At 39.8% G+C, this 24,876-nt stretch overlaps 1 protein-coding gene across 1 annotated transcript in view; it reads right to left on the bottom strand.

Annotated features, from left to right (window-relative positions):
* Nucleotides 1-24,876, bottom strand: part of LOC128380729 (membrane-associated phosphatidylinositol transfer protein 2-like) — a 55,256-nt gene that overhangs the window by 24,403 nt on the left and 5,977 nt on the right. Inside the window, exons 2-7 of the mRNA XM_053340607.1 lie at nucleotides 12,889-13,103; nucleotides 8,942-9,063; nucleotides 8,256-8,489; nucleotides 2,615-2,868; nucleotides 2,497-2,554; nucleotides 380-475 (exon numbers count right to left, since the gene is read on the bottom strand). Of these exons, the coding sequence (XP_053196582.1) occupies nucleotides 380-475; nucleotides 2,497-2,554; nucleotides 2,615-2,868; nucleotides 8,256-8,489; nucleotides 8,942-9,063; nucleotides 12,889-13,103 (979 nt within the window). The remainder of the gene's footprint in view (nucleotides 1-379; nucleotides 476-2,496; nucleotides 2,555-2,614; nucleotides 2,869-8,255; nucleotides 8,490-8,941; nucleotides 9,064-12,888; nucleotides 13,104-24,876) is intronic.

The raw sequence follows: 24,876 nt of genomic DNA, 5'->3' as shown, positions 1-24,876 counted from the left end.
GAAACACAGAAGAAGATTTAGGAACACAACAGGAGGGTTAAACAATTATTTCTATATACTTAACAACAGCCAGTTTAAAATCTATAACACATTAGAAACATAATGGTTCATATTCCACTGCTGCAGATAGTAAAACAGCTTCTCTCTCCATATTAGAAGTCCAGCCACGATTTGAAACCTGTACTTTCTGCCCCAAAGGCCTTTTTTTTTTACTCTATCTGTATGCTCCAGTGTGTGTGATACAAAGGTCAGTGCTCAGCTTGAATCCTTAACAACAAACGAAACCTCAGCATGAAACCTGTATCGGACTAAAAACATAAATTTCAACAGAGACAGAAACAAAAAAAAAAACACAATGGATTTTTTTTTTTTTTTTTACCGTGAGCATCAAAGAACTCGTCGTCTGTGCTGTCCTCCGAGTCCCGAGCGATACTCTGCATCCTCCACTCTGAGATGCTCTGATGAGACGGACTTCCTGTTAACATAGAAAAAAAAACACACAAGAGTTAGTCCTGCTTTTTAAAGGTTATTACCAAGTTTTCAGGTTTACTCTTGATTTTAAGAATTAATCACACATTTTTTGAAGGTTCTGCCTTTTCAGTCGTTCATTACTTTTTAAAAGATATTCAGTGTGTTTTATATTATTCCAGACTTTTTAGGAGCAAGCTATCGTGGTAATTCTTGGTTTTGGATCAACTTTTAAAGACTGTGTAAAATGAATTCAGACATTTTCTTCTAAACACATTAAATGGGTCATAAATGTATTTCTAAAAAAGGTGTAAAAAGCATTTCAACCATTTAGATTTGAATTGTGGAGCTAGGCTTCACAAACTGTGTTTCAAGATTTCTGTGTTCAGGATTTAGTGATTAGCATAAACCCGCCCCTGCTGCTGTAGAGGTATAAATACATTCAGCGCACACTACTACTACTACAGTCTACAGTTAGCAAGTTAGCTGAGTTAGCCGCCGAGCTTGTAGCTGGGTTAGCAGCAGAAAGCTCTCAGACGTAGCGTCCATGTTTCTGGTAGAGGTGGTGACTTTGATTGACAGGTGACACTTGGTAGGGGGCGGGGTTTCAGCGGACTCGGCGGCCACGCCCACAGCGTTTGGGAGCAGAAAAAGAGGCTGATTTTTACACAACTTTGAAGCTTAATTTCATATATTTGGCGATTTTTTTAACAACACACTTTTCTGTGGTACACATTTATTCTTACTTTACATGTATATTTATATGGTGTTTATACAGCTTTAAAAGTGTTAAAGTAGAACTTATTAATCTTATCTTAGTTAACATAGAGCAGTCATAGATGCATACAAACATCTAACCTCTCGAAACCAGTGCTAAGAGGCAGTTTGATAAGAAAAATGTCTGATCTTCTTTATATTTTCTGAGTTCGTGCTTTAATGTGTCCTGATTTTTGTCGACTACTTCCTACTATTTATCTTTCCTTCTCAGGATTATTCCCAACATCTCTGACATTATTGCTGGAAATTGAATTTAAAGTAGAAGATAATAAACCTAATTTAGTTAATATACACAGCGGTCATAGATGCCTACAAGATAATGGACAGAAAATCAGTGCTAAGAGGCATTGTGGTATTTTCTGGGCTTGTGCTTTAATGTTATCATATTAGAACGAGATGCTAAAGAGATACAAGAACTGTATCTGTAGACCAAGACAAGAGATATACTGTATGTAACTTCCTGTGCCAATAAGATGTAATCCATTACATTATACTGTCATTAACCCTCCTGTTGTCCTCGAGTCAAGGAAGGAAGGAAGGAAGGGAGGGAGGGACGAAGGAAGAAGGAAGAAGGAAGAAGGAAGGGAGGAAGGAAGGAGGGAGGATGAAGGAAGGAAAGGAGGGAGGGAGGAAGAAGGAAGGAAAGGAGGGAGGGAAGAAAGAAGGAGGGAGGAAGAGAGGGAAGAAGGAAGGAAGGAAGGAAGGAAGGAAGGAAGGGAGGGAGGAAGGAAGGAGGGAGGGAGGAAGAAGGAACGGAGGGAGGAAGGAAAGAGGGAGGAAGAAGGAAGGAAAGGAGGGAGGGAGGAAAATGATGGAAGGTAGGGAGGAAGGAAAGAAAGACGGACAGAGGGAGGGAGAAAGGAAAAGAGGAAAGGAGGAAGGAAGGAAAGAAGGACAGAGGAAGGAAGGAGGGAAGGAGGGAGGGAGGGAGGAAGGAATGGAGGGAGGAAGGACAGATGGAAGGAAGGAAGGAAGGAAGGAAGGAAGGAAGGAAGGAAGGAAGGAAGGAAGGAAGGAAGGAAGGAAGGATGGATGGAGGAAAGAAAGAAAGAACAGTCAAAACAGACAGGGTCAATTTGACCCGGGAGGACAACATAAAGGTTAAAAGATCCTGATCCTGTGCAATTATTGCCCATGTCAAGCTCAAATATCACAAAATATGAATAAAAGATATCATTAGGAGTATGATGAGTCTTCACGCAGGAGGAAACATCCCTAATAATCTAATAAAATCTGTCAAGTCCTCCTCACCTCCTCTCTTAGACGACCTGTTGGAGGATCGAGAAGAAGTCGACCACTGCTTGGTGAGCTCCCCTCGAGTCTCCAGTGAATCTCCCAGGTTTGCTGCTCCTCCACCTCCTCCTCCTGCTCCTCCTCCTCCTCCTCCATCTGCCTCTACAGTCGTTCCCACAGTCTCAGCTCCTTGCTCCTGGTCCTGGCTCACAGAGGAGCCGTTGGTCTCTGTTCCCCCCTCCTCGCTGAGACTGTACTGAGCCATCTTCTTAGCTAAAGCCAGCTGGGTTTCTAACTCCAGCTGCCTGATGTCCTCGATGGTGAGTCCGTACCATTCGTCCTGCCAGCACCAAGCCTGCCGGTGGGCTCGAACCATCACTTTACGCAGACCTGGAAGCACAGCAGGAAGGATTTATAAGATAAGATAAGATAAGATAAGATAAGATAAGATAAGATAAGATATTCCTGTATTAGTCCCACAATGGGGAAATGTGCATCGTCACAGCAGCAAATGGACAGTAATAGAATATAAGAGCAGCAATAAGAAAAAGAATAAATATATATATATTTACATTATTTACAAGATTTAAAAGAGTAATATTGGTATTGAGTGGTAATATATCAGATATTCTTATTGCATAGATTAAAGTTAAATAAATACATATGTATATTATATGAATATTGCACACAATTGAAATTATTAGTGTTGTCCGTATACATGAAATACTAATATTGCAGAGGACTGGACATTAACCCTCCTTCCTTCCTCCCTTCCTTCCTTCTTTCTCCCCCCTTTCCTTCCTTCCTTCTCCCGTCCTTCCTTCCTTCCCTCCCTCCTTTCCTTCCTTCTTCCTCCCTCCCTTCCTTCCTTCCTTCCTTCTTCCTCCCTTCCTTCCTTCTTCCTCCCTTCCACCCTTTTTCCTTCCTTCCTTCCTTCCTTCCTCCCTTCCTTCCTTCTTCTTCCCTTCCATCCTTCCTTCTCCCTTCCTTCCTTAGAATTAACTTATTATTTTTTTAAGATCATCTTTAAAACCACAGATGAACGGCTTTGCATGAGGAAGTCTGCATGGAAACAAACAGTATGTAAGGGTTAAACTTAACTAAATAAAAACTGAACCAAACTACCTGGTAACTTAAACATGTAGTGAGAACAGGGATGATATGATGATTTGGGAATTTATAAGGAGAGCAGCTGCTTTTTGTACCAACTGAGGACATTAAATTGTTTTCTTGCTTAACTGAAAGATGCAAATGTAATTTTTTTTTAAATGCACGTATGACCTTCTTAAGATTAATGTGAAAGAGGAAATGAAGCTCAATTAGACAGAGCTCGTGACTTCTTTGTCAAACACCAAGGTTTCTGGCTGCAGGTCTAGTATTTGCAGACAGGAAGCCAAGACTGGTGTGTATTTTATTTATTTGTCAGTTTATTTAAACCGTGATACTGCACAGATGAATAAACACTGATGTAATGCACCAGAGTTGGCCAAGAAGCTATTTTAAATCTGTATCTGTAGTACCTGGACAGATGTTACAAAGTCACCTTAAAGAAGAATATAAGATTTAAAATTAGAAAGCTATTAAGATGATTTAAGAGCATATAGGGCAGAGTGAACACTGGGGGGGAAAATTCAATTATTTTTAATTTATTTTCATTTGGCTGGACGTTTCAAGACTTTGATGTTATGTGATCTAAGTTGTCCTTAAAGGATAATTACCATTTTTTACAACCTGGACCTTATTTCTAGCATAAAGTACGATCATTTACTCACCCAGACAACTTTGGTGTCATTTGGAGTCGTTCGGACGAAATTAGCTCCAGTGTTGCCGCGTATATCCGTATAATGTGAGTACACGGGGCACCGAAGCGCAGCCTCTATACAACGCATTATCTACCGCCAAACTCGTTCCTTTCACCAATATTTAGTTATGATACGTTAGTGCTATTCCCCTCCGAGCCCATGGTGGCATGTTATCAACATCCGGGGTCTGTAGGTTCAGATCAGAAGTTAGTAGGTAAATGATCGTATTTTATGCTAGAAATAAGGTCCAGGTTGTAAAAAACAGTAATTATCCTTTAACACTAATATTTAATTGGACATTCTGATAATATGATCTAGTGAAAGCATGTAAAGTAAATACAGAACAACAGGAGACCAAGGACGGAGCTCTGGGGAACACCACACTTGCTTTTTAACCCTTGTGTCATCCTCCCGGGTCAAATTGACCCCGTCTATTCTGACTGTTCCTTTCCTTCCTTCCTTCTTCCTCCCTTCCACCCTTCCTTCCTTCCTTCCTTCCTTCCTCCCTTCCTTCCTCCTTTCCTTCTTTCCTCCGTTCCTTCCTTCCTTCCTCCCTTCCTTCCTTCTTCCTCCCTTCCATCTTTCCTTCCTTCCTCCCTTCCATCCTTCCGTCCCTCCTTCCTTCCTTCCATTCTTCCATCTTTCCTTCCTCCCTCCCATCATTTCTTCCTTCCATCCTTCCATCTTTCCGTCTTTCCTTCCTTCCTCCTTTCCTTCTTTCCTTCCTTCCTTCCTTCCTTCCTTCCTTCCTTGACTCGAGGACAACAGGAGGGTTAACCAAGTCTACTGTAGTATCCCTGAACCTTTTTGTCAAGGAGTTGAGATCAAATTGAATGATCAGATGTATCAAATGCTGATATAAGATCAAGTAGGATTGAAATTGAACAATCGTGATCATCAGCTATCAGTAAATGATCATCAGTTATTTAAATAGAAGCAGTTTGAGAGCCATGAAGTATTCAGAGGATAAAAATCAGCCTATCACTATAAAATTAATTAGCCTCCATATATGCACATGTTAAAAGCCCCCACCTGTCAGTAATGTGATCAATGCATAAGCTGCTGTATTCAGGTTCAAAGAATTGGTGCTATAAATTAAAATGTCTCATTAAATGCTCCTTTAAATGCTCCAGCAGCCTATTGATGTATAATCTTAACTACTAACTACTTTTCCAGATGTTTTGATCATCATGCTTCATGCATCTGCACGTCCAACTTTACTGGCTTGTAAATCTATTTTAGTGAAGAATGAAACATATTCTGGTGACGTAAATCAATAAAAAAAAGAGATAATTTGAAGTAACTAAAGGGTGATAAAGGCGGATATTATAATTTTATTAATATCTTCCTTCTTGATGAACTAAACAAACAGTAGCTGGTTATAAAATCCACCAAGCAGATCAGCAACTGGCAATAAAAGATAAAAGACACAATAAGCAAACAGAGAACACTGTTATGTTAATATTCAGTGAAAGTAAGCATTCAGACATGATGAAATTAAGCATAAAAGTGGAAATAGCTGAATAGATCATTAATAAAGATTAATTAAGATTCTGCATTATACAACTAGAAGATAATTTGAGCATAATTTAGAATAAAGGCACTACATTTAAGAGTAGATGCTCACTAAATAACACCATAAAATGAATTAAATAACAGTTTTTGCAGTTTATTTTTCATAGCATGTTTTTATGTTTATGAATATAATGTTGTTTAAAGCCCTTATAGGTTCTGCATGAGGGAGGAAGAAGGAAAGGAGGGAAGAAGAAGGAAGGAAGGAAGGAAGGAAGGAAGGAAGGGAGGAAGGGAGGGAGGAAGAAGGAAGGAAAGGAGGGAGGATGGAAGGAAAGGAGGGAGGAAGGAAAGAAAGGAGGGAGGAAGGAAGAAGGAAGGAAGGAAGGGAGGGAGGAAGGAAGGAAGGGAGGAAGAAGGAAGGAAAGGAGGGAGGAAAGGAAAGAAGGAAGGTAGGAGGGAGGGAGGGAGGAAAGAAGGAAGGTAGGAGGGAGGGAGGGAGGGAGGGAGGGAGGGAGGGAGGAAAGAAGAAAAGAAGGAAGGTAATGGGAAGTTAAGAAAGAGAGAAGGAGGGAGGGAGGACAGACGGAAGGAGGGAAGTGAGGAAAGAAGGAACAGTCAAAACAGACGGGAGATCGACAGGAAGCTTAATAAGATTCTCTCTATTACACAACCAAAAAAAACCATATGAGCACAATTTAGAATAAAGGCTCTATATCAAAGAGTAGCCGCCTACTAAATAACCCCATAAATAGCAGGCAGGTAGAAGTGTCAGTATTAGTTAGAGATGCAACGGGAGTGTTAGGGGCAAGAAAAAAAAAACACATTTTATGGCTGAAGATCTGTTGATTCGACCACCGAGTGGTGAGAATGCCATGAAGATAGAGCAGCTGCTGCTTCATTAGCCTGGAAGTAAATGCTGTGAGGGAGTGAGCTGAGGGCTGAGAGAGTGTATAAACAGTCTCAGATCACAGCAATGAAACACAAACAGCTCAACACGGGCAGGAAATTAATCCAGTCTGCTCTGTTATCTCGGGGAGCCACACTTCTCTCTGCAGCTGCCGTTCAAACACACTTTCTATGCTTTCTCAGACAGGTACCTTTAGTGTTTTTATTTATTTACCTTAAACCTTGTTCATTGGTTTTCTCAGTAGCTTCCCCCGTGTCTCTTTTGATCCTTACCGGGAGGATTTCATTAACCATTGGTTAATCTTTACAGATAAAAGGACTTTTTGTTCTCTTATACATGCTAGTTAGTCACTGTTTTATATTCATAATAACTTGGACACATGCAGGCACAAAGACATTAAACCTTGAAATATCCCTTTATATACCTGATTTTTCATGGTTATCACTAACTCTTCATAGTTATTCTGTTATAACTGACTTATTAAAATCATTTCCACTTTATGTAAATTGGGAATAAGGATAAAAAACAATGGACAAAGATGAAAACTCAGTAATCAACATAAATGTAATTGATAACCCTGGTATTCTTGATTTATACTTTACTTTTTAGGATTATCCCCCAAATGTCAATGATTATCCTTACCACTGGCATTTCAGGGTTATTCCCAAATGTTCTGTTTTCATGGTTATCACTAAATCTTTATAGTTATTCACTCATTTTCAAGGCTACTATCAATGTTTGCAGATGACTCACGACTATTCGTAAAGAGTCTCTGCTACATTTTGCATAGTTTTTTTTAACTTTTCATGATTATTCCAGATTTATTTGGGATTATTCTCAACTGCTCAGTGTTATAACTGGCTTATTAAAATAATTCCCACATTATGTGAATTGGGAATAAGGATAAAATCAACATAAATGTAATTGATAACCCTAAAGGGTTATTAGCATCTCTTCAGGATTGCTCTTGGATTTAAAGCTGCAGTTGGTAACTTTGAGGAGAGAGAGGACTTAGCATCAAATTTGAAGAAGTACAACTTTCAGATCCCTCCCCCTCCCTCTCCGCTACACTCCTGCCCTGCCTCCAAAGTCCCTCCCCCAGAGGAGGCTAATGTGCACAACCACGTGCACGCGACCATGGATGTGCACGTGGTCGGTAATACATGAACTACACTCCACACAGCTAGATGTAAAACAGTGACTTTCACATGGCTATACCTTACCTAGAAACTCTGAGATATGAGCTTGACTGAGCTGGGGAGGAAGGGGGAGGGGCCTGTGTGTGAGCAGACAGGCTCCTCCCCAAACAATAGTTTTATCCCTTTTTGGGAATGTTCTCATCTTTTTCAGGATTATAAATTCAGATTAAATCTCAAATTTCACAATTATCAATCCAATTTCTGGCTAATTCCCAACTTGTTCATGTTTATCATTGACTTAAAGTCTTAACTCTAAACCTTCACTTACAGATAAAGAGGAAGAGAAACATGAAAGAAAGAGTCATATAGATGTCTTGTGTGTCAGCACCTGCCGTCATACTGTACTGTACCTACCCACATCATGTATGAAGCGTTCGATCTTGGACTGCATGCCCCAGTATCTGAACTCCACTTTGCAGAGCTTGTAGGCACACATGACGGGGCTCCGACCCGAATTCTGATTAATCTCCTCGATCCAGTCCTCTGACAGCGGACCCCGTTTGGTCTTGATGGACTGGTAAAGTTTAGGGTCTTCTTCCACCAGGTACTCATGAGGAGGGATGTAGTCCTTAACGATGTCTATAGGATCTACAGTACATGAAGCACAGAAAGTATTAAAAGTCACACAAAAAATGGTAAATTGAAGCAGATTTGAACAGCAGGTATCAGCAGGACAGATGTCACAACGTCCTCTGAACTGAACACCTGCCTCAGGAGGTGTGTGTGTGTCTGTGTGTGTGTGTGTGTGCTCATGTGTGTGCGTTTTATGTAATCACTCGCTGCAGAGAATGAGTCGGGACCAGACTGCACATTTTTCCAGGACCCCAGTGAATTTTAGTATTCAGAGCCTGAACACGAGCTGCTACACTCCTCAGTCTGTATCTCTCTGCATCACATTGTCTGTGTTTTCACTGCAAATAACACTGTGTATCTTTGATTCCTCGTCCTGCTTATGAGGAGCCCGACAAGCAGACGGCAGATCCCACAGGTACGACTGGAGAGTTTACCCTGAGATAGTATGAGAGGTGTGACAGACTTACCTACAGTCCTCTGTCTCTTTTCAGCAGACGACATATTGAAGACATCTCCTTGATTTCCAGTATCTGGTTTATAATACGTCTCAATGTCTATAGAGAATTTCTCCACAAATGGGCAAGTATACCTGAGAGACCAAACAGAAACAGTTGTTTAGAAGAGAGGATGCATGTCTCCGAAGCTCCGTCTTCAATCACTTTGGCAGATTAAGACAAAATGTTCCCTCTAAATGGAAAAGTTAGAAGTAATACACCAAGTTGAGACGATTTGGTCTATTTGGTCCGCATACCTTTTGAATTATCCATGAGTCGCTTGCAAATAACTTGACAATAAGCTAGTTGAGCAATCTAGAGGTTTTGAAAATTGAAACGTACACCAGCTTTAAAGCGAAGTGACATCAATTACTCCAACTCTTTAACCTCAAATGCCAAACAAAATCGACTCTGGCATCTGTCACAGAGGACTGAGCAGAGCCACACCACCAAAATGTAATGCATGAGTTTCCTAACTGAAAAACATTTAAATGATTAAAACATTATAGACATTACCTGCTTATATTGCCATTGTAAGCATGTTAGCAATTAGCTCAAAGCATGGCTATGCCCAAGTATAACCTTATAGAGCTGCTAGCATGGCTGAAGACTCCAAGGATGCATTATGCCGTGCACTTTGAGGGTAGCCACTTTACATATTAAATGCACTTTATGAGGCAGCATAGAATGATGTTGGGGAAGATGACGAATTGTGTAGCTATTTTACAGTTTTTTATTTATTGTATTGTTTTGTATGAACATCTCTCACTGCGAGCCAAATTTACCTGCGGGTACAAATAAAGGCTGAAGGAAGCATTATAAGAGCTTAATATTGGACCAAAAATGGAGCAATTTCACTCCAATAAAACTTGCATACACCAGAAAAGGCTTACGTAGACTTTACATTGTGATGATGTCTATGATCTCCATAGAAAGAGTCATAATTGACCTTATCTACAGATGTGTCCGGGCAACATTTTAACAGACGTCTCTTTTACAATGGTGGTCTACTGTATGTGGGAAAATACTATTTGGGAGACCTGGGGATTTTTAGCTGCAATACCGCAAGTGACCACTGGGAAAAATTGGCTCCAAGGCTGAGTGGCGGCGCCCTGTCCATGTTAAGAAATGTTAAATTAAATAGATAAATAAATAAGTTAATTCAGGGTCAGTTAAAAGGGCAAAGTATTTACAGTTGGAAATGTTGTTACTTACAATATTTACATGACATAAGGAACAAGAAATGGTTATTGTTGTGTTTAACCAGAGATTTAATTTCCTTTGAAAGTTTTGAGTTGAATTACTTAAAATGCTTTTATTTTGATAGTGAAAAACAGGAAGTAAAAAAAAAAAAGTTAACGTGCCAAGATGTCGGCTGGAGGTCTGCTGTTTGTCGCCCTCTGTTAATGTTTGTGAGAAGCAGTAAATACACAAATAAACGCTGACTTTAAATGTTATATGTTTTCCTCATTGAAAGAAGCCCCAACTACACAACAGTCGAGCTCTTACAATGCATTCATGTTAAATTCTTTTTAATTGTTAAAACAACATCATGTTGGCGACAGTAGCTGACTTACTGGAAGAGTCTGATCCGTCCTAAGACAGGAAGACGTTTTCATAATGTATCACTAAGAAGTCACTGCCTGATAGCATAGGACTAATTATAATTTCTGGGCAAAATGATCTATGAATGATTAATGGACTGCATTTATATGGCACTTTTCTAGTCTACCGACCACTCAAAGCGCTTTACAACACTCACTCATTCATACGCTGATGGCAGACGCTGTCATGCGAGGTCCGAACCGTTTTACGATGTTTTTAATGCTCACTCACCCATTCACACACACACAACAACCATTGGGAGTCATTTGGAGTTCAGTATCTTGCCCAGGAACACTTCGGCATGTGTGGACTGAAGGAGCCGCATATCAAACCACCAACTTTATGATTGGTGGACTCAGCCGCCCCGCGACATAAGGAATTTAACTACCGGTAGTTTATAAAGGCCTTATTTAATGTTATTAATGCCACCTGTGCTTTTCTACAGAGGAGTTACAAATATTAAGTTTATGCAAAGTCCTGCAAATCAAACCTACGAACATCAGCTGTATTAACTTGGTGCCAAATATATAAAATCTTGTTGGATTGAGGAAGTGGCGAGACTGGTCGGTTTGGAGAAATTAAGTCATCTGCAGGGCATAAAAAGTTGGCAGTAGAGTGTGTGTGCAGCAAATGAGTATGATTACTCAGCTGAAACTGGTCCAAATTTTTTGAAAACGGCTCCATCAGCAACATCAAGCAAATGTTATTCCATTCTTCAACATTATGACTCTATGAACCCTATAATAAAAACGTTTTACTACAATGAAGAGGGTCTGTCTACTCTACTAAAACCAGCTGCCTTAAATCACTTAAAGTAATGTAGGCTTAAGTGTGGAGCACAGAGCAAATGTTTGAAGATTTTAGTATATATCTTTGGGGATAACTTTAAATAACGGGTGTGTTATGTAGAGGAGAACGGGGTTGGTAGTCACACTTTTTATTATTACCTTATAAACTGTATACTCAATAGATTCCCTTTTTATTTGTATTGGAAGCCTTAAGTCTCAGGTAGGAATGAAGTGGTTTTACTCTTGTTAAGCTGATTCTGTCAAAAAGATGTGAACTGTCAAACATGTTTTGTGCACTTGTGACAACCGTCCCCATCGTAGGGTTGATAGTCACACACTATGGGGATGATTGTCTCTTCTTTATTGTCATGGGGAAAATCGTAGATAATCTTAAAAAGATAATGAAAATGTTTAGTTTCATTGAAATACAACAACCTAACACATCTCCTGCACCAAGAGAAGTGCATTTTCTGTGTTTATACAACAATATTGTGCATTTTCACCTCTCTGACTGCTCTGATCTTCAGTCTGGCTCATTTATATGAAAGTATATACCAACATGTGAGAACCAACCCTGAAGAGAAAGTGACAAACATCCCCAACTAGGATTTTTTGCTACCACCAAAGTTACTTTTTTATGTATTCTTAGGTATTTTGTGTGGTTTCTATGTTTGTTGTCGTTGTGCCATCTATTGCAGTATCGCAGTATCGCTGCTCTGACATTTTAAATCTATCTATCTATCTATCTATCTATCTATCTATCTATCTATCTATCTATCTATCTATCTATCTATCTATCTATCTATCTATCTATCTATCTATCTATCTATCTATCTATCTATCCATCCACCCACCCACCCATCCACCCACCCACCCACCCACCCACCCACCCATCTATCTATCTATCTATCTATCTATCTATCTATCTATCTATCTATCTATCTATCTATCTATCTATCTATCTATCTATCTATCTATCCATCTATCCATCCATCCATCCATCCATCCATCCATGTTCATCCAACTTCATGTTTAGGCATAGCTAAGAAAAAAACCGACCTAACTACAGTATGGCTCTCTCTACATACTTTTCAATTGTAATGATTGTTTTATTATAAACCCATTGTGTAAAAGCCTAGAAGAGAAACACTGAAGAGTTGGATATTTACATTTTACCTCTCACAGCAGTTTACTCCATAAATTACCTTGAAAGTAAACATCTCGCCCTAAGTCTGAAACTCTCAGTACCAACACTTTTTTTTTTAAAGTATATTTTTGGGGGCTTTTCTGCCTTTAATGTACAGTAGAGAGAGAGAGAGAGAGGAAATGGGAGGCAGAGAGGGGAGAATGACACGCAGGATTCGAACCAGGGTCGCCTGCAGTGAGGACTGTAGCCTCAACACATGAGGCGGGTGCTCTACCAACTGAGCTAAACACCGCTCAGTACCAACTCTTTTTAGGAGACGAGATCTGACGAATGTGACAACCGACCCCATTCTCCCCTACAGAGTGACCGTCAGAGCTCACCGGGTTCGTGTATAAGGGTAAGCGTTCCAGGACTCCTCCTCCACTCGAAGGGCAGCTTGAGGCAGGATGGCACAGAACCAGGACGGGATGTGTTTCCCGATGTGATAGACCTTGTGTGTGTATTGACCCGAGCCTCCGGGGCCGTCCTCGTAAGGCTTGTTCTCCAGGATCTCCACGCCGCTGCCCTCGCCGCAGCTCTCCTCTCGGCTCTTTTTCTGCAAGGGAGGAAGAGAAGAGGAGACAGGAGAGATGTTAATAATCTGCTTAGATCTTAAAAAACATGTTAAAAAGTGTGATTATATTATGTTGTCTTGCTTTTTGCACTAATATACAATGTATTACAGCATATTTATATCATTGAACAGTGTAAACTGCCCCAGGAAATAAGAGAGCCTTTCCTGATTTCACTTCAGTTTGTATTTTCTTTTATCTGTCTCCATAATTGTCTCTCGTTTCATCTTACACTAAAATTGTTACGCTTAGTGGTTTTTCTTTCTTCGTTTGATGTTGCTGCTTTTTGTGAAGCACTTTGTAATGTGGATTTTGACAAGAGCTCTATGAAAAGAGATTATTATAACTATCATTATTATTTTGTTTCGGGGGGATTTATGTCGGGGGTTTTTTAGAAGGGAGAAGGAAAGGAATGTCATGTATTCAAAATCCTAAGATAATGCACTTTGGTAGCTTTATTTCCAATTAACCAAACATAGAATATACAGTAAAACCCCTCAGGGACAGAGTAGAGAGTATACGGAGAAGAGAAACTAATGTCAGTGTGGTAAAAAATACAGTAAAACTAAATGTACACAAACCACAAGAAGGAAAAGAAAGTGCTCAGTGTCTCAATGTTGTGCAGAATTATCACACTGTGGTGATGAATCAGGAAATATACTGTTTAACCCTCCTGTTGTCCTCGAGTCAAGGAAGGAAGGGAGGAAGGAAGGAAGAAAGGAAAGATGGAAGGATGGAAGAAAGGAAAGATGGAAGGATGGAAGGAAAGGAGGAAGAAAGGATGGAAGGGAGGAAGAAAGAAGGAAGGAAGGAAGAAAGAGTAAAGAAGGAAGGAGGGATGGTAGCAGGGAGGAAGGAAAGAGGAAAGGAAAGAAAGGGAAGAAGGAAGGACAGAGAAAAGAAGGAACGAAGGAAGGTAGGAAGGAAGGAAGGAAGGAAGGAACAGTCAAAACAGACGGGGTCAATTTGACCTTACCTCCTTCCTTTCCTTCCTCTCTTTCTTCTGTCCTTCTTTCCTCCCTCCCTCCTTGCTCCTTCCTTCCTCCCTCCCTTCCTTCCTTCCTTCCCTCCTTCTCTCTTTCTTTCCTCCCCCCTACCTTCCTCCCTCCCTTCCTTCATCCCTTCCTTCCTTCCTTCCTTCCTTCCTTCCTTCCCTCCGTCCATCCTTCTCTCCCTCCTACCGTCCTCCCTCCCTTCCTTCCACCCTCCTTTCCTTCCTTCCTCCCTCCCTCCCTCCCGTCCTTCCTTTCTTGACTCGAGGACAACAGGAGGGTTAAATGCATCACTTTACATTGAAATCAAATTTAAAGGAGATCTTTAAATAGTCAGTATGAACAGGAGGAATGATTACAGCGAGCTAAAACCTGACTGCTGTTTTAACAACAGGCTTGAAAAATTGTGAACTTCCAGATTTAAGTGGCTGTTGTACCGCTGTAAGCTGAGAGGTAATTCAGGTGAAAAACAGCCAATGCAAGCAATGTGTCCTCCCAGTGTCATCCAGACTTATCTCTGGTCCCCTGACATCCTTCACCCTGTTCCTTTAATGTCCAATTTAACCCTCGCCATCCTTACACAGCACTCGTGTCTCTCATTCGAGTGCTCTCCAACCTTGTTAAAACCACTTCGGTCACAGAAATGGACAGATGACGCAGCAGAGGCAAAGTGATGAGTTGGGAATAAAAAAAAAAAAAAAAAAGCTGCCACATGGAAAAAAGAAACTGCTCTTTTTTTTTTAGTCCACATAGCTTGTTCTCTTTCTTTACTTCTCTGTTTATATTACAGTGAATAATCATTTTACTCTTTAACCTTTGTGTCGTCCTCCCGGGTCAAAGTGACCCTGACTGTTCCTTCTTTCCTCCCTTCTTTCTGTCCCTCCTTCCTCCCTCCCTCCCTCCTTTCCTTCCTTCTTCCTTCCTCCCTTCCTTCCTTCCTCCTTTCCTTCCTTCTTCCTTCCTCCCTTCCTTCCTCCCTTCCTTCCTTCCTTCCTTCATCCTTCCTTCTTCCTTCCTCCTTTCCTTCCTTCTTCCTCCCCTCCTTGCCTCCCTCCCTTCCTTCCTCCTTTCCTTCCTTACTTTCTCCTTTTCTTCCTTCTTCCTGCCTTCCTCCCTCCTTTCCTCCCTTCCTTCCTCCTTTCCTTCCTTCTTCCTCCCTTCCTTTCGCCTTTCCTTCCTTCTTCCTCCCTCCCTTCCTTTCTTCCTCCCTCCTTTCCTTCTTTCTTCTTCCCCTCCTTTCTGCTTTCCTTCCTTCTTCCTCCCTCCCTTCCTCCCTTCCTTCCTTCCTTCCTTCCTTCCTTCCTTCATTCCTCCCTCCTTTCCTTACTTACTCCTTTCCTTCCTCCCTCTCTTCCTTCCTTCCTTCCTTCTCCCTCCTTTCCTTCCTTTCTTCCCTCCCTTCTTTCTTCCTTTCCTTCCTTCCTCCCTCCTTTCCTCCCTTCCTTCCTCCCTTCCTTCCTTTCCTTCCTTCCTTCCTTTCCTTCATTCCTTCCTTCCTTTCCTTCATTCCTTCCTTCCTTCTTCCTCCCTCCTTTCCTTCCTTCCTTCCTCATTTCCTTCCTTCCTCCCTCCTTTCCTTCCTCCCTTCCTTCCTTCCTTCCTCCCTCCTTTCCTTTCCTTCCTTCCTCCCTTCCTTCCTTGACTCGAGGACAACAGGAGGGTTAAAGCCAGACTCACTGCAGAGAGGAAGTAACAATCAATGGTTTCCCTTTCAGACCAGCGTGTGTACAGTAACATCCTCTAATAAAAGGCAGCAGATGGTTCAACCACACACACACACACAGATCTCTGCAAGACCGAGGAGTGCATTAAGCCTGTTGCTCCACAGAGGGGGTCTGGGATTACAGCACCAGTTTATAAACATGCTGCCTCTCCTTAAGAGGCTCTTCATTTAGACTGTAACCGTCTGGGTCGTATCACTCAGCAGACGCTCACACAGTGTTTATACGCTCGCTGAAAATATATTCAACCCTTCCGAGATCTCACAGGAGTCCAATCATCTACCTGAAATGATTAGTAAATGAAGTAATTAGCCTATCAACGCATAATTTGATTAATTTATTTATTAAGCGAAAGTGTCAAACATGTGAGTAATGTGCTGCTTTTCTTTAATTAACAATTATTTAAATAATTAATTAAGTAATGACTGTTTTGGTGTTTAAAACATCAGAAAACAGTGAGAAATGTCTATCACCATATCGTAGAAGACGAGGCGACATCTGAAAATGTCTCATTTTGTTCGACATGCAGTCCAAAAGCATAAAAAAGTCAATGCAAATAAAAATTCAATAACTAAAATGCAATGTTCACACCAAAAACAGCAGCAAATTTTACCTTTTAAGATCCCAGAACCTTCAAATGTTTGGTATTTTTTCTTAAAAAACGCCTTAAATGATAATTAAAATATCAGAATAGTTGTAAAATAATTTAATTCAATCAACTAATCAATTAATTAATGATTCATTTTGGTGTTTGAAACATCAGAAAACAGTGATAAATGTTTATCACCATATCCTAGAAGACGAGGCAACATCTGAAAATGTCTTATTTTGTTCGACATGCAGTCCAGAAGCAAAAAAAAGTAAATACATATCAAATTAAATTGACTGAAATGTAATGTTCGGATCAAGAAAAGCAGCAAATTTTCACTTTTAACATCCCAGAACCTTCAAATGTTTGGTATTTTTAAATGATAATTAAAATATCAGAATAGATGCAGAATAATTTTCTTTGGATAAACGAATCAATTAATCGATTACTAGCTGCAGGTCTTTTTTATATATTCTAACATTGTAAACTTCATCTTGGGCTCTGAAACATTGTGACAGGTATTTAAGCTATTACAGACTCAAATATTACTCAATCGATCGATAAATTAAATTATCAGGGAAAAAATAACCAGCCCTGAACATCAGTGTACATCTGACATGTTTAAAATGCAACACATGCACATCCTTATATCTTCATTAAAAGGTTAAATGCAGTGAAGGTTTGATTAATGTTTGCCCATCTGTTTGATATCTGTTGCCTCACATACTGATTACGAGCAGATTAACCTCGGGGGTAAAACTGAGCCTCTGTTGACCCGCTGGATTCCTCTTCACTCTCTTTCTCTACACTGCTTATGTATGTTGTTGTGTTTAAGTGCAGCTTGCATCACAGATTACACACCGCAGCATCGTAACATGTTACCCAAACGCTAAGACACCAACAATAATCTGAGAAACTGACCCAAGTTTACTTTGGTTGTGAGTTTGTTGGCGGTAATCTGATTTTTGTCTTTAAAGTTGGCAGCGTTGGTCGGTCCACCACTTTGGTCCAAATTGAAAAATCTAAAAGAGGTTACTGGATGGATTCCCGTTAAATTTGGCCCCATGTAAAGACTCACTGAGGATGAACTGTCTTTATTGATCCTGACTTTTCCTGTAGAACCACCAGCCAGTCATATTATACACTTAAACAGTGAAATATGTCAATGTTTACTAGACTGATCGATTGGCACAGCGATGCATCCACAGTTACCTTAAAACGTATGAAATGAATGAAACCCAAACCCTAACCCTAACCCTCAGCAGTACATTGTGTTTATTACTGAATGTTAGATGGTGACTATGGTTAAAGACCGTGACATTTTCTTTTAAACACATTAAATAGGTCATAAATGTATTTCTAAAAAAGGTGTAAAAAGCATTTCAACCATTTAGATTTGAATTGTGGAGCTAGGCTTCACACACTGTAATATAGCAGTGATTAGTATAAACCCGCCCCTGCTCCTGTAGAGGTATAAATACATTCAGCTCACACTACTACTACTACAGTCTACAGTTAGCCAGTTAGCTGAGTTAGCCACCGAGCTAGCAGCTGAGTTAGCCCCCGAGCTAGAACCCGAGTTAGCAGCCGAGTTAGCCGCCGAGCTAGCAGCCGAGTTAGCTGCCGAGCTAGAACCTGAGTTAGCCGCCGAGCTAGCAGCTAAGTTAGCGGCAGAAAGCTCTCAGACATAGCGTCCGTGTTTCTGGTAGAGGTAGACATGTTAGCATTGTCATTGTGAGGATGTTGAGATGTTAATGTTAGTTTCACAGAGAATCATGATATAGACTTAACCCTTATATACTGTTCATTTTTACATTTGAGAGCTGTAAAAACATTGTCATTTCTTTTATGGGAACTTTTCCTAATGTGACCCCAAATATACAAAAAAATGCATATATTAAAATTTTTGTGCAGCTGATACACATTTTTATACATGCAAATGTCCAAAGTTGACCTGTGTTTATAGAAAAAGTTCATCATTCAAACATGTTGTATTCATCATATTCTATGTCTTTTTTTTCCTATAGATTGTTCAATTCTATTTGTACAGACTTGCTCACAGCCAATCGACAGCAAGAGTTAAATATTAACAGTTTAAAGATTTTCAAAATTAATTTGTTTAAAAATTAAATCATTTATATGTGCAGGACTGGTGACATTTTATGCAATTTAATGCTTCTGTTCACATGAAGGGTATTAAATGAAGAACTCAGCTGGCATCAGTGTCACTTTACTTGGATTGGTACTAGTATTATAATATTTTTAAATGATACCCAGCCCTAGACCTGCCCTTACTATTTCAGATTATTATGTGCTTTAGTGGTCCGTATTTCCAGACAAATGTGCAATTAATCAAATTTCTAAAAATTATTTCCCACAGAGTAAATCTGGAGCCGGGTCTCTGAGGATCTGGGGAAGTTGCCCAATTTGCCAAAGGTGGTAATATCCAGCCTTGTAATAGATATACACAATGATGATTCACAGGGTTTATTGAAAAGTTAAGTCCCAAATTGGCCCAAAATCACACCCATGATAAACACCTTACCTAATGGACTACAGTTTTAATTAATTACATATATCTTTCATCTTTGTTTGCATAGACTAATGAGCTTTAATGTTACTGCTGAATCAGCTAACCGTACTGTAGATATTGCATTCTCCTCTCAAACAGATGATTGAAAACCTATTTTATTCCCTCCATTGTAATGTGCTGCAGGTCCGGGAGCGGCACTGTGTGAATACAAATCATCGTGATCATTATTAACAGCAGGAGTGGGGTGCTCAGGGGTCAAGAATGAGAGCTCAGATTGAACACGGAGCTCTCTCTCCTGAAGACTTTGGGGAGGTGATATCAGTAATGAAGGTCAGAGGAGGCAAACAGCTGGAAAATTGCTGTAATCTAGCAGGTAATGTAATTTAGGTGAGGAGCTAAGGGCCTTAAATTACCCTCCTCGTGTCTGCGTCCGCTCTGTTGCAGAGAAGACGGAGTGAGCACCAAGGATCTGTATTAATGACATATATCTTTGAGCTCAGAGCAGAAGAGTACAAGTATCTACTGTACAGTGTTACCCTGAGGCACTCGAAGGAGGTTTATGGATATCTATAAATTTAACAAATGTAAGTTGGAGAACCGCTGAGGCAAAATCCTGAGTCTGATATTAAAAAGTTAAAGTCCGTGAAAAAGTAAGGATAAATATGCGTTCTGAGTTTGACATACCACAGAAATGTGTGTTGTTAACCACCCTGCCAAATTTGAATGATTTAAAAAATCGCCAAATATATGAAATTAGGCTTCAAAGTTATGTAAAAATCAGCCTCTTTCTCTGCTCTCAAACGCTGTGGGCGTGGCCGCCGAGTCCACTGAAGCCCCGCCCCCTACCAAGTGTCACCTGTCAATCAAAGTCACCACCAGAAACATGGACGCTAAGTCTGAGAGCTTTCTGCTGCTACCTCAGCAGCTAACGCGGCTGCTAGCTCAGTGGCTAACTTGGCAGATAACTCGGTGGCTAACTCAGCGGCTAACTTGGCAGCTAGCTCGGCGGCTAGCTCAGCTAACTGGCTAACTGTAGACTGTAGTAGTAGTAGTAGCTGAATGTATTTATACTTCTACAGCAGCAGGGGCGGGTTTATGCTAATCACTAAATCCTGATCACAGAAATCTTGAAACACAGTTTGTGAAGCCTAGCTCCACAATTCAAATCTAAATGGTTGAAATGCTTTTTACACCTTTTTTAGAAATACATTTATGACCTATTTAATGTGTTTAGAAGAAAATGTCTGAATTCACTTTGCACTGTCTTTATAGTTATTCTCTCTCTTTTGCACAACAGCTACAAAACTGCAAAACAAAAAGACAACCAAGACTGGTGATTAAAGGCTAAAGATAGCAGGATCAGGCTGTCAGCGAGCCGTCCTGCAGTCAGCAATGTTTTTTAGTAGATCCACATCGTCGTGATATAACCTTCGATTCCTCCTTCACTGCTTTCGGTGTGCTGTGTGCTGCTTCACTCACACACAAAAAAAACTGTCAAGTACAAGAAAAGTGGAAGCTTTTCTAAACCAAGGATGCTGCGTCTGCTGCGTCTGATGCTGAGGTGTTCTGTGTGGTGTTTTTTTGTGTGTCATCAAAAACTGACACACACAGACAGACAGACAGACAGACAGACAGACACACACACACACACACACACACACACACACACACACACACACACACACACACACATTGAGGCATGAAACAAGAAAGGACAGCAGATCGGTGAAGCTGTATTCAGGAGATTGAAGCTAAAGCCAAACGTCAGCATGCTAATATGCTAACAATTAGGGCTGCAGCTAGTGATTCTTTTCATTATAGATTAATTAGCTGGTGATTTTCTTAATTATTCATCTGGCTATTTGATATTAAATGTCAATATCACTGTTTCCCAAAGTCCAATGTGACCTCTTGTTTTGTCCACAACACAAATATATGTAGTTACTATAATAGAGGAGCTAAGATTAGAGAATTTTGACATTTTTCTATTAACCTCCTGTTTGTCCTCGAGTCAAGGAAGGGAAGGAGGAAGGAAGAAGGAAGAAAAGGAGGGAAGGAAGGAAGTAAGGGAGGAAAGGAGGGAAGAAGGAAGGAAGGAAGGAAGGAAGGAAGGAAGGAAGGAAGGGAGGAAGAAAGGACGGAAGAAAGAAGGAAGGAAAGGAGGAAGGAAGGAAGGAAGGAGAGAGGGAGGAAAGAAGGAAGGAAGGAAGAAAGGAAGGAAGGAAGGAAGAAAGGAAGGAAGGAAGGAAGGAAGGAAGGAAGGAAGGAAGGAAGGAAGGAAAGAAGAAGGAAGGAAAGAAGGAGGGAAGAAAGGGGAATGGAGGACGTACAGACGGAAGGAAGGGAGGGAGGAAAGAAGAAACAGACGGGGTCAATTTGACCCGGGAGGACGACAAAAGGGTTAAAGATATTAAGCAAATATAACAATTACTATCTTTATTTTTATTATATATCTTTTATTGCTTATGTTCTCATTGTTTTTCATACTTATTATTTATTCTTTTCTTATTGCTGCTCTTCTTTTTTACTCTTCATCTGCTGCTTTAATAATGCAATAATGCAAATTTCCCCATTGTGGGATTAATAGAGGAATATCTTATCTTATTTTAAGTTTAGCCTGTCAGTATGCTAATGTGTTGTTATAATAGTGTTGTGAGGTGGGAGAAGATATTCAAGGTGCCCTCGATTCCAGAAATATAAAACCCCCCATTAATTTCCCCCCAATAGATGTTTTATGTGACTCATAGTTGAAGCTCGTCTACCACTTTTTTTTTTAAAAAGATATAACACACAATTTATAACGAGGGAAAACAGAATCAAAGCTGGGTTAAATCTTTTTTTAAATAATAATAAATTAAGGGTTTAACGCATATATGTCTGATATACTGTCATTTTTATGGCCTTATAGCTATGACTAAGTTTCAGGGTGTCTGAATATATATATATATATTAAAATGGCTTTGAATACAATTAAGTTTGTTTTTTGTATTTTTTAGAAGTTGCTGGTGTGAATATAATACTTCCCAAATCACAGTCTTTAAAATATTCCTCTCCTAGTCCAAACAGCACTTTTAATTAACAGCTATGTTTCTTATTTAAATGAAGTTTATCATGTGAGTCCAAGAGATTTTAGGGTAGCTGCATTCAGAAAACACATGAATTAAAGTTTATGAAGCATAATCATAAGTTAAACCTGTAGGATTAATGTATTATAGGTAAGGTATGCTCTTAACCCTCCTGTTGTCCTCGAGTCAAGGAAGGAAGGGAGGAAGAAAGAAGGAAAGGAGGGAGGAAGGGAGAAAGAAGGAAGGAAAGGAGTGAGGAAGGGAGGAAGAAAGAAGGAAAGGAAAGAAGGAAGGAAGGGAGGAAGGGAGGGAGGAAGGAAGGGAGGAAGAAGGAAGGAAAGGAGTGAGGAAGGGAGGAAGAAGGAAGGAAAGGAAAGAAGGAAGGAAGGAAGGAAGGGAGGAAGAAGGAAGGAAAGGAGGAAGGAAGGAAAGGAGTGAGGAAGGGAGGAAGAAGGAAGGAAAGGAGGGAAGGATGGAGGAAAGAAGGAAGGAAGGAAGGTAGGAGTGAGGGAGTAAACAAGCAGGGAGGGAGAAAGGAAAAGAGGAAGGGAGGAAGGAAGGAAAGAAAGAAGGAAGGAAGGAAGGGAGGAAAGTAGGGGAGGAAAGAAAGATAAAAGGAGGTAGGAAGGGAGGAAAGAAGGAACAGTTAAAACAGAAGGGGTTAATTTGACCCGGGAAGACGACACGAAGGTTAAAGGAAAATAAATTCATAAATGTCAACACTAAGATAGCATGGATCCTCTAATATGAAGATCTGCTCCAACGTTCATAGAAATCAATGAAATAGTTGTTGAGATATTTCATTCTGGACCAAAGTTCCTCTAGTTTGGTACAGAGAGAGAAAAAAAACTGATTTGAATAAAGAAAGAGAGAAAAGCTTCAAAGAGCCTCAGTCAATCTGGAGGAGAGTTTGAATAGCTGACAGAAAGAAAAAAAAAAGACAAGGAGAAGTGAAAGAAAACCGAGCCCGTGTCCAGTTCGCAGTCACTCTGTGGACCAACGTCTGTGGAATTATAATGGGCTTCGGCTTCGCTGAGGGTCTCGTTTCTGCCGGGCTGAGCTGTCCCTGAATAATTTATGTGACACCACAAGGTTAGTATAAACCAGGGGTACAAGACTCAGCTCCTCAGGCCTACAATCCTACTAAAGCAACACTGGAAACCGCTATCATTGGATGCTCAGATTTCATACACACACACACACACACACACACACACACACACACACACACACACACACACACACACACACACACACACACACACACACACACACAAGCCCCTTCATTAGTCCACGCTGATGTTTATTCGACTTCTGGCAACAGACTGAGGCAACAAAAAATGGAAAAATTACAACAAAAAAGTGGAAAAAACTGAATATTCCACCTAATAGAATATCAGCAGTTTATAAAAGACAAATAGTGAATATTGGTTTGTATAAAATATGCAGAGTATAAACTTTAACTCATTTTTGGCTCTATATGGATGGTGATATTGCTTTTTGGGGTCATTTCAGTCCAGATTGAAATATCTCAACAACTTTTAGACAGATTGGGGGAACATTTGGCAGAAATATTAATGGTCCCCAGAAGATGAATCCTACTGACTTTGATGATCCTTTGACTTTTCATTTGGCACCAACAAGAAGCTGACATACTTACATTTACTGTAAGTGAAATGTCTCAAAACCCCCTGTATGGAACGACATTTCCTCTCAGGATTAATTTTCATCACTTTTGTATTCTCCTAACTTTTACTATAGCGTGATTGTCAGTTTCAACATTATATTTATCTACTACATTTAATTTATGACCAAATATCTGCAAAACTAACAACATTCCCATCAGCTGTACATCATGTTTGGTGCTAATTAGCAAGTGAAAGCATGCTAACACGCTAAATTAAGATGGTAAACATTTAACCTGCTTTAAAAAATCTACATGTTAGTATTTTAAATGACCTAAATACACTTCTGACTTTTCATCTAACACCACCAAGAGGCTGACATACTTACATTTTAGTGAACTGTCTCAAAAAGCCACTGTATGGAACGACATTCATGTTTCCTCTCAGGATGGATTTTAACCACTTTTGTATTCTCCTAACTTTTACTATAGCGTGATCATCAGCTTGAACATTTTATATTATCTACTACATTTAATTTATGACCAAATATCTGCAAAACTATAATGACATTCCCATCAGCTGTACTTTGTATTTGGTGCTATTAGCAAGTATTTGCATGCTAACACGCTAAATTAAGATGGTAAACATTTAACCTGCTTAAAGATCTACATGTTAGTATTTTAAATGTCCTAAATACACTTCTGACTTCTTCTGAATTTTCATCTAACACCATGAAGAGGCTTATATACTTACATTTTAGTGAAATAGCTTGAGAACCACTGGATGGACCACCAGCCATGAGATTTGTTCAGACATTAATGTTTCCTCTCAGGATGAATTTTAATCACTTTTGTATTCTCCTAACTTTTCCTATAGCATGATCATCAGTTTCAACATTATATTTATCTACTATATTTAAATTATGGGTTTACTAGTGTAAACGGTCTGCTTAATATCTGGTCCTTTAGTATGTAGTATAGAGGTATGTAGTGTGTAGTGTGCGGTTTCGAACACGGCCTATGTTATATAAACGTAAAGCTTAAGATGTAACATTTCAGTTCTTTGAGATGTTGATTTAACACAATGGCCACTTTCCGAGGCTGCATGGAGCTCATTTTATTTAGAAGTGGTAATAAATCTTGAATACTTCTACAAAGACACAATGATTCAGGCGGTCTGAGAGTTCAAAATGTATCATTTCTTCTTTTTTTTTAGTCCTTGATTTTATATCC

This window comes from Scomber japonicus, chromosome 19 (assembly GCF_027409825.1).
Source record: "Scomber japonicus isolate fScoJap1 chromosome 19, fScoJap1.pri, whole genome shotgun sequence".
In the NCBI taxonomy this organism is placed as follows: Eukaryota; Metazoa; Chordata; class Actinopteri; order Scombriformes; family Scombridae; genus Scomber; species Scomber japonicus.
The sequence above is the reverse complement of the archived record's forward strand: the minus strand, read 5'-3'. Positions and strand labels throughout refer to the sequence as shown.